This window comes from Fistularia commersonii, chromosome 19 (assembly GCF_037954325.1).
Source record: "Fistularia commersonii isolate RoL2024-O1a breed Wild chromosome 19, RoL_Fcom_v1.0, whole genome shotgun sequence".
In the NCBI taxonomy this organism is placed as follows: domain Eukaryota; kingdom Metazoa; phylum Chordata; class Actinopteri; order Syngnathiformes; family Fistulariidae; genus Fistularia; species Fistularia commersonii.
Window position 1 is genome coordinate 3,624,990 of NC_141302.1, and position 14,393 is coordinate 3,639,382.

General features: G+C 41.1%; 1 protein-coding gene across 5 annotated transcripts in view; it reads left to right on the plus strand.

Annotated features, from left to right (window-relative positions):
- Window positions 1-14,393, plus strand: part of col4a6 (collagen, type IV, alpha 6) — a 118,290-nt gene that overhangs the window by 60,994 nt on the left and 42,903 nt on the right. For all 5 annotated transcript variants that reach the window (XM_086165364.1, XM_086165362.1, XM_086165365.1 and 2 more), the window contains exon 4: window positions 6,126-6,203. In XM_086165364.1, coding sequence (XP_086021490.1) covers window positions 6,126-6,203 — 78 coding nt within the window. The remainder of the gene's footprint in view (window positions 1-6,125; window positions 6,204-14,393) is intronic.

A 14,393-nucleotide genomic window follows, 5' to 3' on the forward strand; every position in this document is an offset into this window, starting at 1 on the left:
CTACAGCAGGGGTGTCAAACTCAAGGCCCGTGGGCCGGATCAGGACAACGATCAGGTTTAATCCGGCTCCCAAAACTAAAAAATACCAGGTTTGAGGAGTGAATTGAACAATAGGTACGTAACAATATGTCATGATTTTACCCATACGGCCCATTTTAGCCCCTAAGCTAAAATGAGTTTGACACCCCTGCTCTACAGCTTCCCCCCCTGACCCTTTTGTGACATCACACATCCCCCTGTGTGACATCACAGCTCAACTTTCTGACGCCTCTTCGAAATCCAAACGATCAGCTTTGAAACATTTTTTAACATCACAGCTTTCGTTTGTCGAAGACAGAACTCATGGACAAGGAATGGAAGGGGCGCTAATGCCGTCCTCCGATAAATGGCGTTAGCCATTAGCATCAGAACGGTATCGCTGGCGTTGTAATGTCGCCGGGAAGCAACCACAAAGGAAGCGTCTCAAAACAGCAATCTTTATTGACTTTATTGACTGGTATTGATGAGCCGAATCCCGGCAGTTGTCGGGATCAGCCGAAGAGCGAAGTTAGCAACGCCACAATTAGCAGCAGTGGAAGGAGGCGAGGCGTCTGACCCCCGTCGTAGTCCTTCAGCTCGTCGGTTATGCTCAAATCCTCGCCCTCCAGGTTCCTGCGGTCATCCTCCGTGGTTGCCTGCGCTGGCGTGCTGCACCAGACCAACTGCGAGAGAAAATGCTTGCGTTAGGCAGTCGTGCCCGGGATCAGAAGCTGGCGATGGAGGTTTAGTAGCACGACCGACGTTTCTCTGGAAACGATTGGCTCGACCGTAAAAAAAACCACGCCGTCCTAAGTGGTCTGACCTTCGTCGACAGATGTAGAACCAGCAGAAGCCCAGCGAGCAGGTAGATCTTCCTCATCTTGGACTCAATCGGTGAATCTGACGCGTTAGCGCTGCGGTTTATGAGCTCATCGCCGAGCTTCTCAGGTTATGAGGTGGCGGCGATGAAATCATCCCCCGCGCCGCCCCCGCGGTGATACGGCAGTGTTCTGACATCACCGCCCACCCACATTCATTTATCTTAGCTTAGATATCGGATCTCATATCAAGGATTAGCGGTTTATCTTAGCTTAAGCCGGTTCGGCTTGCGCCTCGAGAAGACGACGACAAGTAAACAACGTGTAGAGCGAGAAAAACCCATCCGGCCTCGGCCACGTTAAAGATACGATCACACGTCGCTGTGATCGGCGACATTGGACGCGCTGTGACAAAAAATGGGGCTCAAACTGCGAGGCGACGCCTTTTTGTTTGGAGACTTGTTGTTTTTTTCGAAGTTTGCTTCAGTGTGTTTTGACTCACAAGCACAGCCAGTGTCAGATAACCTCTAAAATTTCTTTCTTGCTCCGTCTCCGGCTCTCTGAGGCCGAGTGTTTCCCTCCGGGCGCCGGCTCTCGGCCTCCCGTTCGCCCATAAGATCCCTGGATTTTGCCTCCGGGTTTGGAGAACACAAATCTGAACGGGCGTTCATTGTCCCAGAACAATGGGTGTCGTACGACGGGGAAAACAAGCGATCCGAGAGGCTAAACGCCTCAAAAATCCAGCACGGATGGGGATACAACCTCCATATTAAATTAGATTAAATTCAACTTTATTGTCATTACACTGTATGGGGCAACGAAATGCAGTTCAGCATCGAATACAAAGTGCAAAAAAGCAGCAGGTGCGGATAGAATAATTCAATTAAATAAATGAACAGTCTGACATGGTGTGTTATGTCAGTGATGTACCGGTGAGTCACAGATTTATTATGTACATATTTTCCAGGTGGCTATATACATTATACAGGACTGTCTCAGAAAATTAAAATATTGTGATAAAGTTCTTTATCTTCTGTTATGCAATTACAAAAACCAAAATGTCATACATTCTGGATTCATTGCAAATCAACTGAAATTTTGTAAGCCTTTTATTATTTTAATATTGATGATTATGGCTTACATCTTAAGAAAACTCAAAAATCCTATTTCAAAATATTAGAATATCATGAAAAAGTAATTTTTGTTTTTTTAATTGCATTACAGAAGATAAAGAACTTTATCACAATACTCTAATTTTCTGAGACAGTCCTGTATGAACATTAAATGTGGTAAAAACTATGAGCGGAAACTATGGACATAATTTATCAGAGAAAATTAAAAAAAAGAGAAAAAAAAATATATTTATCTTTTTTTTTTTTTTTTTTTTTCCAAAAGCAGTTATCTAGAGAAGTAAGTAAATGCTAGGCTTAACATTGTCTTTGTCCAAATACCTAAAACAAAACATTCATGTCTAGCGTTCATGTTCTACATGGCGGAAATTAAAACTATCAGATGGATTCTTTCTTTGAAATCTTCTTGTCGTTGTAACTGGACTTGAATTTCTTCACTTTGCAGGCCAGAGCAGGCCAGAAGGTCTTGGACCTTCTCGATGGTACATTTCTCTCCAGTTATGAACATTTTGTCGCAATAAAACAGCCGGCAAGTGACTGGAGTAGTTTTTAAAAATGGCAAACGTAATTTCCTGACTATTGAGCGCAGCTGTACTTGTGTATAAGCTGCAGGTGTCCACAGATATTTACACAGAACCTTTTTTTTGTTTACTTTTAATTAAAAACATACCGGTAACGTCCACAAATACCTACTGGAAACCGTCCTAGTCCAGCTGATCGCTATCTTCGTCTTCCTCCCGAGCAGTAAAACCATTTAAGTCATCTTTTTCAGAGTCGGGATTGAACGGCCTAAAAATTCTACGGTAATTTCATCTGTCCGATGTGAAGAGGCTAAATGTTTTGGCGGCGTGAAGCTAATTAGCCCCCAAAAATCCATAAATTAGCCACATGGTTATCCAAGCTGCTGTGTTCCAAGCAGGTGAAAAAAGTAGTGGCTTATAGTCTGGGAATTACAATATTTAGATACATTTATATATATTATATATCTAAACCTCCTCACACTCTTATTAAACTCTTTTCTCTACTCGTAGCGATAGCACAGCGCATGCTAAGCGCAAGAGATGCTGAGCCAATCAGAGCCCAGAATACAGAACACCGTGTTCTGGTTGGTTGCCTCCCTAGAAAATGCATATTTTACAACAGAAATAATTGAAACAATAAATAAGTACAAATTCATTTATGATGCGGAATCTGTGACATAAATTAAATTAAATAAAAAAAATCTTTAAAAAAAAAACATATTAAAAATACAATTTTTTACATAACAAACATTAAAATACACCATTTTATATCACAGATTTTTCGCTATTCCGCATGTTTTTGCAATTGTATAAAAAAATCAGTGATATATTCAGACCGCGAAAGATGAATCTGGCAAGGGACCACTGTATCGTACCGACGACAGAACACTGTGTTCTGGTTGGTCGCCACCCTAGAAAATACTTATTTTACAACAGAAATAATTGAAACATTAAATAGATAAAAATTCATTTATGATGAGGAATCTGTGACATATATTAAATTAAAAATCTGTATTTTTTTAGGGTTAAAAAGGGTTAAAAAAAACAATAAATCAGCCGTCTTGATGTTCAAGCCGCAGTGTTCAACGCAAATGGCAAAAGTAGCGGCTCATTGTTCGGAAATGATGGTATCCAGTTCTGGGTGTGGGCGAGTTCCACCAATCGACGTAGTTCCTGAAAAAGTTCTGCAAAAAAAGTTCCCACAGAGCCAGAGAGGCTGTTCTTACCTACATTTTCTTCTCAGTCGATCTGTTTCAACATCCCCGAACTTCGCAGTTTCCCCGCTCGCTCTGCTCTTTCCCCTGCCCTCCTTCTGTCAGCGCAATTACAGAGGTTGAAGAGATCAGAGGGAAGAAAGCAGGACCGGGACTGTTGACCTTTCCCCTGCTCTCTCTTTCTTTTCCCTCTCTCTCTCTTTCCCCGTGCCAAGTTTGCTTTCTCCGAGCCCTTATGCCTTTTCACATCTTCTTTCCCCCGTTGATTTCTTCACCTATTTCCCGGCTGTAATGGACGCCGCGGCTCTGTGACCTTTGACCTCATCACGAACCGTTGCCGGAATCCGTTCATCGTCGGTACGATACAGTAGTTCATCGCCAGATTCATCTTCCGCGGTCTGAATATATCACTGATTTTTTTTATAGAATTGCAAAAACATGCCGTATAGCAAAAAATCTGCGATTAAAAATTGTATATTTTAATGTTTGTAATGTAAAAATTGTATTTTTTAAGATTTCTAATTTAATTTAATTTAATTGAATTTAATTTAATTTAATGTATGTCACAGATTCCGCATCATAAATGAATTAGTATTTATGTATTGTTTCAATTATTTCTAGTGTAAAATAAGCATTTTCTAGGGTGGCGACCAACCAGAACACATTGTTCTGTATTCTGGGCTTTGATTGGCTCAGCATCTTTTGCACTTAGCATGCACTGTGCAATCGCTACGAGTAGAGAAAAGAGAGTTTAATAAGTGTGTGAGGAGGGTCATAAAGCTTTAATTTTATGTCAATATTGTAATTCTAAAACTATAAGCCGCTACTTTTTCACACGCTTTGAACACTGCAGCTTAGACAACTGTGTGGCTAATTTATGGATTTTTTGGCGGGCTAATTAGCTTCATGCCGCTAAAACATTTAGCCTCGTCACATCGGACCAATGAAATTATTCTGAGGCCGACACTGAAGAAGACGACTTTTAATGGTTTCAATGTGCACAAACTGTTTGGAAAAAAAACATTTCCAGTACATAGATGTGGATGCTAACAGTATGTAATTAAAAGTTAAAAAAAAAAAAAGTTTTCTCTGTAAATGTCTCATGTAACAATTTATACACCAGGCCGGCCTATATATGGGCACATATATTTATTTATGTGGGTATTTTAGCCCGTGAGGCTTGTATACTAGTGCTCTCAATAGTCCGGAAATGATGGTAATAAAATAAAAATGTGGTTGCTGTGATATTTATGGCTTGTACTTTTAACATCAATTCAGGCTAATGGCGTTATCAAGATATTACAGTTGCTATTTCGCAGATTTTCAGTTGCAGCCGATGGCTCTGGAACGTAACCCCTGCGATAAACAAGCTACTGCTGGAATGCATTAATTAAAAAATGGAGGATATAACGCCCTTCCGTGCAGCGAATCATGTTTACGTCGCGTCCAACCTTCGTATGAGTGATAGATCATATGAGTTACAGGCCGATACGACAACGACCGTAGTTCCCAGGACCTGTTAATATTGAGGTTAGCGTGACCAGACTGGCTGCTTATTACTCGCGCCTTGGGGTCCCTGACCTCACTTAATACGTTCACACGCCGTCTCCAGACGAACTCGGGCGCGGGTTTGACCTGCGCATTTTCTCACCTCTACACGCCGGCGTCCTCGTCCGACGTCGTTCCCTTAAAACCCCCCCGGAGACCCCGGCCCGCGCCCTTTTGTCCGCCCTCGTCCCCCCCCCCGCCGCAACCCCCGCTTTCATCCGCTAATCACATTGAAATACCAACGTTGACCCCTGAGGTTGAACCCGGGGTGACCCCAGGACTTCGGCCCCCGAACGCATTCTCCCGTATATCCATGCGGATATTAATGAATCTCCCAAAAAAACACGTGAGGTGTCAGCGTTACCTTCACTGTCCGTCCAGAATGTGTGCGAGATGTACAGCGCTATCCGTCTCCGCGGCCCGTCAACATCCCACCATGAGACCCGACATGTGAATAGATGGCATTTGGTGTTTAAAGAGGCACATATGAGCTTACGCCACTCACACGTCAGCTTATAAATGCTCTCTTTATGCGGCTCCTGAACTCCGAAAGCGCGCCCCGATGTTTCTCGGGTATCTCAGGAATGCCCGCGCGGAGGGGTCGGGTCACGGTTCACGCGGAGTTTAAGGCGCCGACCGGAGCGGGTGTGTTGTTTACCGCGCTCCAGACGCACCGCGGTGGTGTCGGGGAAAAAAGTCACAAGCAAAACAAGACATAAATAAATGACTCTATTCACGACTGGGTGCTTGGGGATTATTAACTTCGTCTGGCAAAGTCAGGTTGATTTTTTTTTATTTTTTTTATTTTAAAGCCTTCCTCCTTGTATCCGTAGCGTCAGCCGTAACGTCTGGCTGTCTTCCTCCCCGTCTCCGCAGGGTACCAAGTTAGACGAGCCGTGCTCCGGCCAGGACTGCAGCCAGGGATGCAGGTGCAACCCCGAGAAGGGCAGCAGGGTGAGTAACGCACCTTCAATTCCGATTCCGTCTCCTCGTCCTCGGAGAGGATGTTTGCTTTTCGGCCGGCGGCGGTTAGCGCTACCGCCTCGCGGCAAGAAGGTGGGATTCCGACAGCGGCGCCTTTCTGTGTGGAGCTCCGGCTTCTCCTGTTTCCTCCCACAGTCCAAAAAAACATGCCGGAGATCCATCGGACCAGGGGTGGGCAAACTACGGCCCGCGGGCCACTTTCGGCCCGTTGGTCTTTTTAATCCGGTCCGCCAAAGATCGGTACAGAATTCATACTTGATGTGAATGATTGAATGATTGGATCAATGAATGTGGGAGCTTAAAAAGGAGATTTTTTTCATTTATTTGGAGCTACTTGAGAACATTTGGGGATTTTCCTCAGCTGAATGACTCAGATTAGCTTTGTGATTAAGCCTTTACTGTGGACATACTGACACACATGAATGAGCTGGACGTGAAGCTACAAGGGAAAAAAAACGTGTGCATGAAATGCAAGCAAACGCCAGAGCCTTCAAAACCAAGCTGGTTTTATTTTCAAAGCAGAAACAACGTCCAGACAAATGTCAGACGAGTCTAATACGTACTGTTAACACATGCATTATTTGTGAATGAAAAAGTGAATGGTTGCATGTCTATATATCAGCGGACGGGAACTCATGGCTCTTCCGATGACGGCAAAAGGCTCCCAGATAATTTTGAGTTAAAAAAAAAAACAGTTTGAAACCGATTTTAAAACACTTGTGATATTTTTTCATCTTACCGTGTCATTTTCAAGTAAACAGAAATTACTTTTGAAGATACATTTCACGGGTCGGGAACCGTTGGCTTCCGAGCACGTCCGGGTCGTTGCAAAGGTGAAGAAATTAATTTTATCAGATAGCCAGCTAGTTTATCCGCTTCAACCCTTGTAACGGAAAAGATGGTGAAAAGATGGATGGAGGAATTTGCATTTGGATCTGCAGTATTTCTAATATGCAATGATAAAAAAATTACATCGATGAAACGGGCAAATATAAAGCAGCACTTTGAACAAAACCGTGCAGCACCAGAGGTCGCATTAAAAGTAATTTATTATACGTCAAAAATACTATATGGCTCTCAATGAAATATATTTAGAAATATTTGTCTTTTATGGCTCTCCCAGTCAAAAAGGTTCCCCTGCTCTATATGATGTCCGAATGAAAGATAGAATAGCGGCGTGTCCCTACATGAAATGTGAATAAACGCGTGAATAATTGTACGTCTCTATATGACGTATAAGTGAGAGAGTGGAATGATGCACGTCGATATATGTGGCCGCTATGTATCCTTCGGGATAAATAAAGTTGTTCTCATCTCATCTCTCAAAAACAATTTTTAACGACTTAGAATGAAACCGTAGTTTCAATTTACTTATTTTGAAATCTAATATATCTAATATCTGTCGATTCGTCAAGTTGCAATCCAAATTTCCCTCTGATGTGAACACTTTTCTCAATGTCTGAAAATGGTATTAATTAAGAGAACTCTGGCTATTTCTTTATCAACGCCAGAGCCGAGCATTTCTTCTCCAATGATTTTGCCGGCAGGTAGTATCAATGTTTTGCTTCGGTGTGCGGCTGTTTGGATTTAGAGATGAGTTTAGCAACTTTATAGTAGCTTTCAATGCTTTCTCAATCGTCTTGGTAGTTTTCAACAACGCTGCCTGTTTGTTTACGCAGATACAAGTACTTTTTATTTTAAAAATGTATCACGCGAAGCGTCACTAATCACTCTGATACACAGATGCACAGGTTAATTCACCACCAGTTGCCATCGAATGGGACACGCTGCCCACATAGACATCGGAAGACACATTATTTGCGTTGGATAAATAATATTTGGACCAATCAGGTGAAAGTGGGCATTTTTTCACGGCACACCTGATGATCTCTCACGGCACACTAATGTGTCGCGGCATGATGAGATATTTATACTGAAAGATGTTCCAAATCATTTTTTTTTCTTTTACTTTTAATTAAATATGTCCCGGTAACATCCACAAATACGTACTGGAAGGGCTTTTTTCCGAACAGCGACTATAACACGGCTGAGGAAAAAGATTAATAATAAATAACACAAGGAAAAGTCCATCCATCCATTTTCTATGCCTCCTTGAACTCCCTCAGATCTTCTTGCTAAATGGTTTGAAGGTGTGAAGCTCAAAAAAATCCATAAATTAGCCGTGTTAAGAGTGTGCGATAAAATAGCGGCTTATAGCTCAGAAATTATGGTTGTCTAAATGAAGTATAATATACAGTTAAATCCTGAGGTGCAGGAAGTTTCAAAGTTACGCCGTATTGTTTTCATGCCCCAAAACCAAACATTAGAAAGGCTACGACTTTTAACCATCCGTTCCTAAGCAACACACACACACACACACACACACACACACACATGCAATTTCATTTTGAACAGAGGCGTTATGATAATATTGAAAAATTTACACTTGTATGTATATTTGTATTTTCTGCCCATATTTAAAATCACCTTTTTATATTTTGCTTCCATCTTGTATTTTATTCAGATTTTTATTATTTTGTATATTTGTTTCAAAAACAATAGTAAACTGTAATAGCATCATTATATTGCCATATTATTTTTTATTTATTTATTTATTTTATCAAAAAGTGCTTTCACAAAGAGATTGTTAAGATAAGATTACATAAAATAAGGATAATTCAACTGTCGCAGCAGCCGTAAAGGGCAGAAAAATGTGTAAATCATATTAGGAAAGACTATGTACATAAAGGATATGGATACAAATAAACAAAGACTTTGCAAAATAAACACAACAGAATGCAAGAATGTAAAAGAAATAAATGACTTGACAGCATTCATATGCAAATTTTGTAGTGCCTAAAATGCACCCGTGTAAAATAGCATCACTTTTAAATTTGCTCAAGCTGTCCAGCGCATTTTAATGCAAATTAGCATGTGCTTAAAGTTAAGTAGTCCAATACCTTCCTTATTTTTGCTTTCATGTTTTTTCCATTTTAAATGTACACGTATAGAGAATATTAGCCCGTGTATGCATTTAACAGGCATCTGTTGAAGCGTAATAATACAAAGTAAATAAATGCGCAAAAGCAAAAAAAAATAATATATAAACAAAGGGGATGTCTTTGAGCGTTACTGCTGACACAACCAGACTAACTGCACGCTTTGCGCTCACGCCGCCCGCCCACAAACAACAATTACCGTCTGACACCGAAGCCTGCACTTACTGGCGGGCCGCCGCGCAGCGTTCGGCCTAAATAACACGGCGACGACCACCGCACTTCCACCCGGGTACCCGCAGCGAAATGACGCGTATTAGCACCTACCGAAATGACACGGCCGCCGTCACATTACCTCGCTTAACTGTTATCGTCGAGAGCCGTTTAAAGCGGAGAGGTGCTTATTTTCAAGTTTTACTTTAGCGCAAGGGGCGCAATTGTAGTCTTGGACTTTTGTATATTTGAAAGCATTTTGAGGTCTTTTGCAAATGTATGACTAGATGTTATTGATGATTTAATGGGATTCGCTTTGGGTCATTTTGAGTGTTTTGCATCGTCGGGCCTGATGCTCACAAACACACACGGGCAGGACTCCTAACTAGCATCTCACACACACACACACGCAGCAGGACGAGCCTTTTCTCGGGGTGTTTTCCCCCCGTGTCAGATCACAGCTTCCCCCATTGTGACATCACGTTTGCCTTTGTGACCGTCGTAAGATGATATCCTCCCTTTGGTCTCCATGTGATATCGCCGTCCCGGGTTTCCCAGTGAAATTCGCCCCAGATGGACAAAATATGCGAATTGTTTACTTTTTTTTTGTGTGTACACCATTTAAATTTAAATTCAAAAGAGTGTTTTGTCATTTATTTACTTTAAGATTATATAAAGATCGGCATAAGATCGGGGAAATCCAGTTGTTGCAGCCGGACAGGGTAGAAAAGTGTGTAAATAGTTGTCATGGAATGACTATTTAAATTAAGGCAAAGACTTTTAAAATATGCACAATGGAATACAAAAATATAAAAGAGATAGATGAATCTTGATAGTGCTCATATGAAAGGTTGGCACAACCTAAAATGCATCACGTGTAAAATACCGTCTTTTCTCAGATATCAGATTCGAAATCAGAATTTTGCGCTAGCCTGCTGGTGGTAAATTTTAATGCAAATAAACGTGTCCATCAAGTTAACTGGATTATTGAGGAGATAGAAATGAGGTGATATTGCAGTGGTGTATAAAATCTTGCTTATTTTACGTTCATGTTTTTCCATTCTAAATGTACATGTATAAAGAATATTAGTCTGTGTAAGCATTTAACAGGCATCTGTTTAAGCGTAACAATGCAAAGTAAGTAAATGTGCAAAAGAAAAAAAAAAATGTCGGGGTGTGTTCCTTTACTGCTGACACAACCAGAAAACCTGACGCCATGTATTTATCTATTTATATTTATTAGATTTATTGCTTAATTTAATTTATTTTAATTTATTTATTTTTTTACTTTATGTATTCAATCCATTTTTTCATTCAACTGATTTATTGGCCTTTTTCAGCTGTTATGAGGATTTTTTTTTTTTTATTACTTTTTTTTTCACCTTACCTGTAAAGAACCCTAACCTTCTAAACCCATCAATCTGTCACCCAGAGTAAAAGTAAAAATGTGAATTTTACAGTTTTCTCGCAGAAACTCAGACGGCACTGCCTCGCAGCAAGACCGTGTGTGTGCTTGTATGTGTGTGTGTGTGTGTTTGTGTGTTCTGTCGGGGAGCATGCTTAGACATGAAAGCGCCAACTCGAAATGTTTTCTCAAGTCAATAAATGAATAGACGAATGAGCCGCTGCAATATCTTCGCCGTCGTCTGCGGCTCTTGCATCCACGGATCCCCCCTCGCATCCCTTCCAACCCCAACACAAACACACTCCAGACGCCGGGTGTTGCCTTTATGTGTCCTTTAGTTGGTTTTCATTATTAATAGCCTAAGGCTTTCAGTTTCTCTTGCAGAAAAGGCGGAGCGATCGCCCTCAAACCTTCATTCGCACGTGTGTTTAGTTCCGAGTCCCCGGTTTTAATATGGGAGCCGCATTGAATCAATTAGAGTCAATAACATCCGCTCCCACAGGGCGGACCCCGGTGTCAAAGGGTAGTGTCGGGGTGGTGTTCAAGCAAAGAGCAGGTCAACGCTGATCTTTTCATGTTGGGGGGGGAAAAAAAAAGGGCTCCGGGAGTTTAAGCTTTATTTCGTTTTCCCGGACTCAATCAGGAAAAGAAAAAAAAAGGGGCTTCCTGGTTCCGGCACGCCGCCAGCGGGCTCGGCTCAGGACGCCGAACTTCACCATCCCAATCGGAGCTTTACCCCTTGATCCCGGTACAAATGAGGACCGCGCTCGGAGATCTGCGGGGCTGAAAAACAGGAGCTTAGAGAAGGCGGTTCGACTGCCGGCTGCCTTCAGGCTGTCGTCAAGAATTAAGGGTTTAGAGTAAGAAAGACGTCAGGATTCCTTCAGCGTCCATTGGTTTCAACTTTTTTTTTTTCAGCGTAATCAGGCATTTATTCAGCCAAGCTAATACATATCAGGACCCTTTGAAATGCATAAAAAGGAACATAAATGATAATATATGATTATATTTTCATTATATTATATCACTTTGCACTCTTTGACACATACATTCAAGCCATAATGAATGAGTTGTCACTGTGTGCACTTCCGGCTGTGGCCACTAGGTGGCGCTGTGTCCCCCTTACACCAATGTAAACAACACCGCCGGCCTTAATGAAATTAAAAATAAGATTATACACACGCGCAAATGATTGCGATTTGTGATGTTGGTCGTGACACAACTTATAAAAGGATTAATCCTTTTTTTATTAAGTTATTCATTTATTTATTTGCGGAAAGTCCTTTTTTCCACAACGGGCATTGACGGCTTTGCATTCGTTTTTGTAAAAGAATATATCAGGCAATTCCTCTATAAATAACCTCAATAAACATCCGTATCCGCAGAGATACTTTATTTTTTTTTGTTTCCGTTCATTCATAGATTAGTTGGTTCATTCACAGACTAGTTGCATCCAGGACGACTGTAATTGAAACTGAAAATATGTAACTGTGAGCAAGACAGAAAGAGAAAGATACAAAGGCAACCCCCAGCCTACCAAACACACACACACACACACACACACATGCACGCACAGGCATGCACGTTTCTCCTTTAAAAGTAAGATAAGGGTAAAGTGATAGCGGATCTGTGTCTCATGGGATGGGAAGATATGAAACGAGGAATGAGCGGCGACTACCGGGCCTCCCGATGACAGCCGACGCCTCCCCGGCCCCGAATTCCTGCACTTTTATCCCGAGCCGGGCGAGCAGGTGAAAAAAGGAGCGCAATTTCGAGACGACAAAAGTTTTTTGGGGCCAAACCAGACAATCAAAGGTAGCATTGCCATGGAAACAATTTCAGTGACAAAGAAAGTGAGTAATGTAATGTATTTGATAAAAAAAAAAAAAAATCATAATATTGATATAGTGTGAACTTGAAACCCACTTTTCTCCCTGAAACTCTTGATTTGTTCATTTTATTTCTTGAAGTGAGTCTTTTGTATCTTGAAAATAAAATATGTTAAAAATAATCATGCAAGTTTATGACATTGCAAATAATGTGGAACCTTGACTTCCGAGTTTATGCTCAAATTAAATTTCCCCATTGAAATGAATGGAAATGCTATTATTCTGTTCCAGACCCCTAGAAATCAAACCATTTTTTTTTGTTAGCTGTTTCTAAACAAGAAAAATGTACTTTAGAAATAACAAATAACATCTAAAAAGTAATAATATATAATAAGCGAGAATGTGAGGAATTAAACTGGTTTTATTAAGTGTATTTTCCTTGAAGATCGGCTGACGATTCCGGCAGCGGCATTTCGTGCTTTAGTGCTTAACTTACTTGCTACAATCTTAATGCTACACTCTATTGCCAAATGTAACTTGTATTTTATTGCTAAACTTAATTAGCAACAAAGTAAATGCATACTTTTAAAACAATCCCTAACTAGCTTTTACTGACGTTCCCTCCGTCTGCTGCACCAAATCCCCGTAAATGTCTCCCGCCTTCTCACAGATGATGGATTTTCCAGGATTTTCTCTGGGCTTCCTCATCCCACTCGCTCCGAACTCGAATTGCGTCAACAAAATGGCAAAAAGAATCCCATAAATTCCCCATTAAATGTTTCCGTTCCATACAGTCCAAAACCACTAGGGTTTTTTTTTGGTTCTGTTTTTGTTTTGTGTTTTTAAATACGAAAAACGTACTTTATGTACTGAAAACTTGTAAATCGCGGCACTTGTAAGTCAAGAATTTCTTCATTCAAGTGAAGAAATTCAAGTCCAAGACATAAAGACATAAAGATTTCAACAAGAACCTTGTAGAACTTGTAAGTCAAGGCTCTACAAGGTACGTATAATTAAAAGTCATTCCGTGACACAGATTTCTGTGCTTTTTGTTTCAATTGACATGCTTTCCATCCTAAAAAAGTATAAAACTTGGGGGTCATATTTGATCCTATATTCGCTAACTTGTACTTCTATGTCATCTAAATGTACCTCAACACAGCTTCAGTGCCATGTTGTCCTTAGTTTACGTGCTTTTTATTACATTTGTTCATAAAGAATCACATCCTGCTCCAAGACAAAATAAGAGCTAACTTAAACAAAAGCGGTCTATATTTAATCATTCAATAAAAATCTTGAAATAAACAATTCTCCAAGCGGGAGCCCCTGGCGGTTCGATTTTACGCCCGTTTAAAAAATGACGTTTTTCGGCCGGCCGAGCTCCGTCAGAACCCAAAAGCTGATTCCAGTTCTCGGTGGAGCCGCGCGGAATCAGATTGAAGGCTGTATATATTTTGTCCACACACACGTACACACACACACACACACACTCGGATGGGCTCAGATTGCAGGCAGATAGCCGCCGCCGCTGGCAACAAGCATGACTGATGACTTTGAACTCCCGAGGCTTCGCCTTGTCTTTCACTAACATCTGCAGCATCTTCTCTTTGAACTTTCTCTATACGGTCAAAGGTCGTGATTATAAAACTCGTCAGGGTTTTTGGGAGTCACCATTTGTGTGTGTGTGTGTGAGTGTGTGTGTGTTTGCTTGGTTACA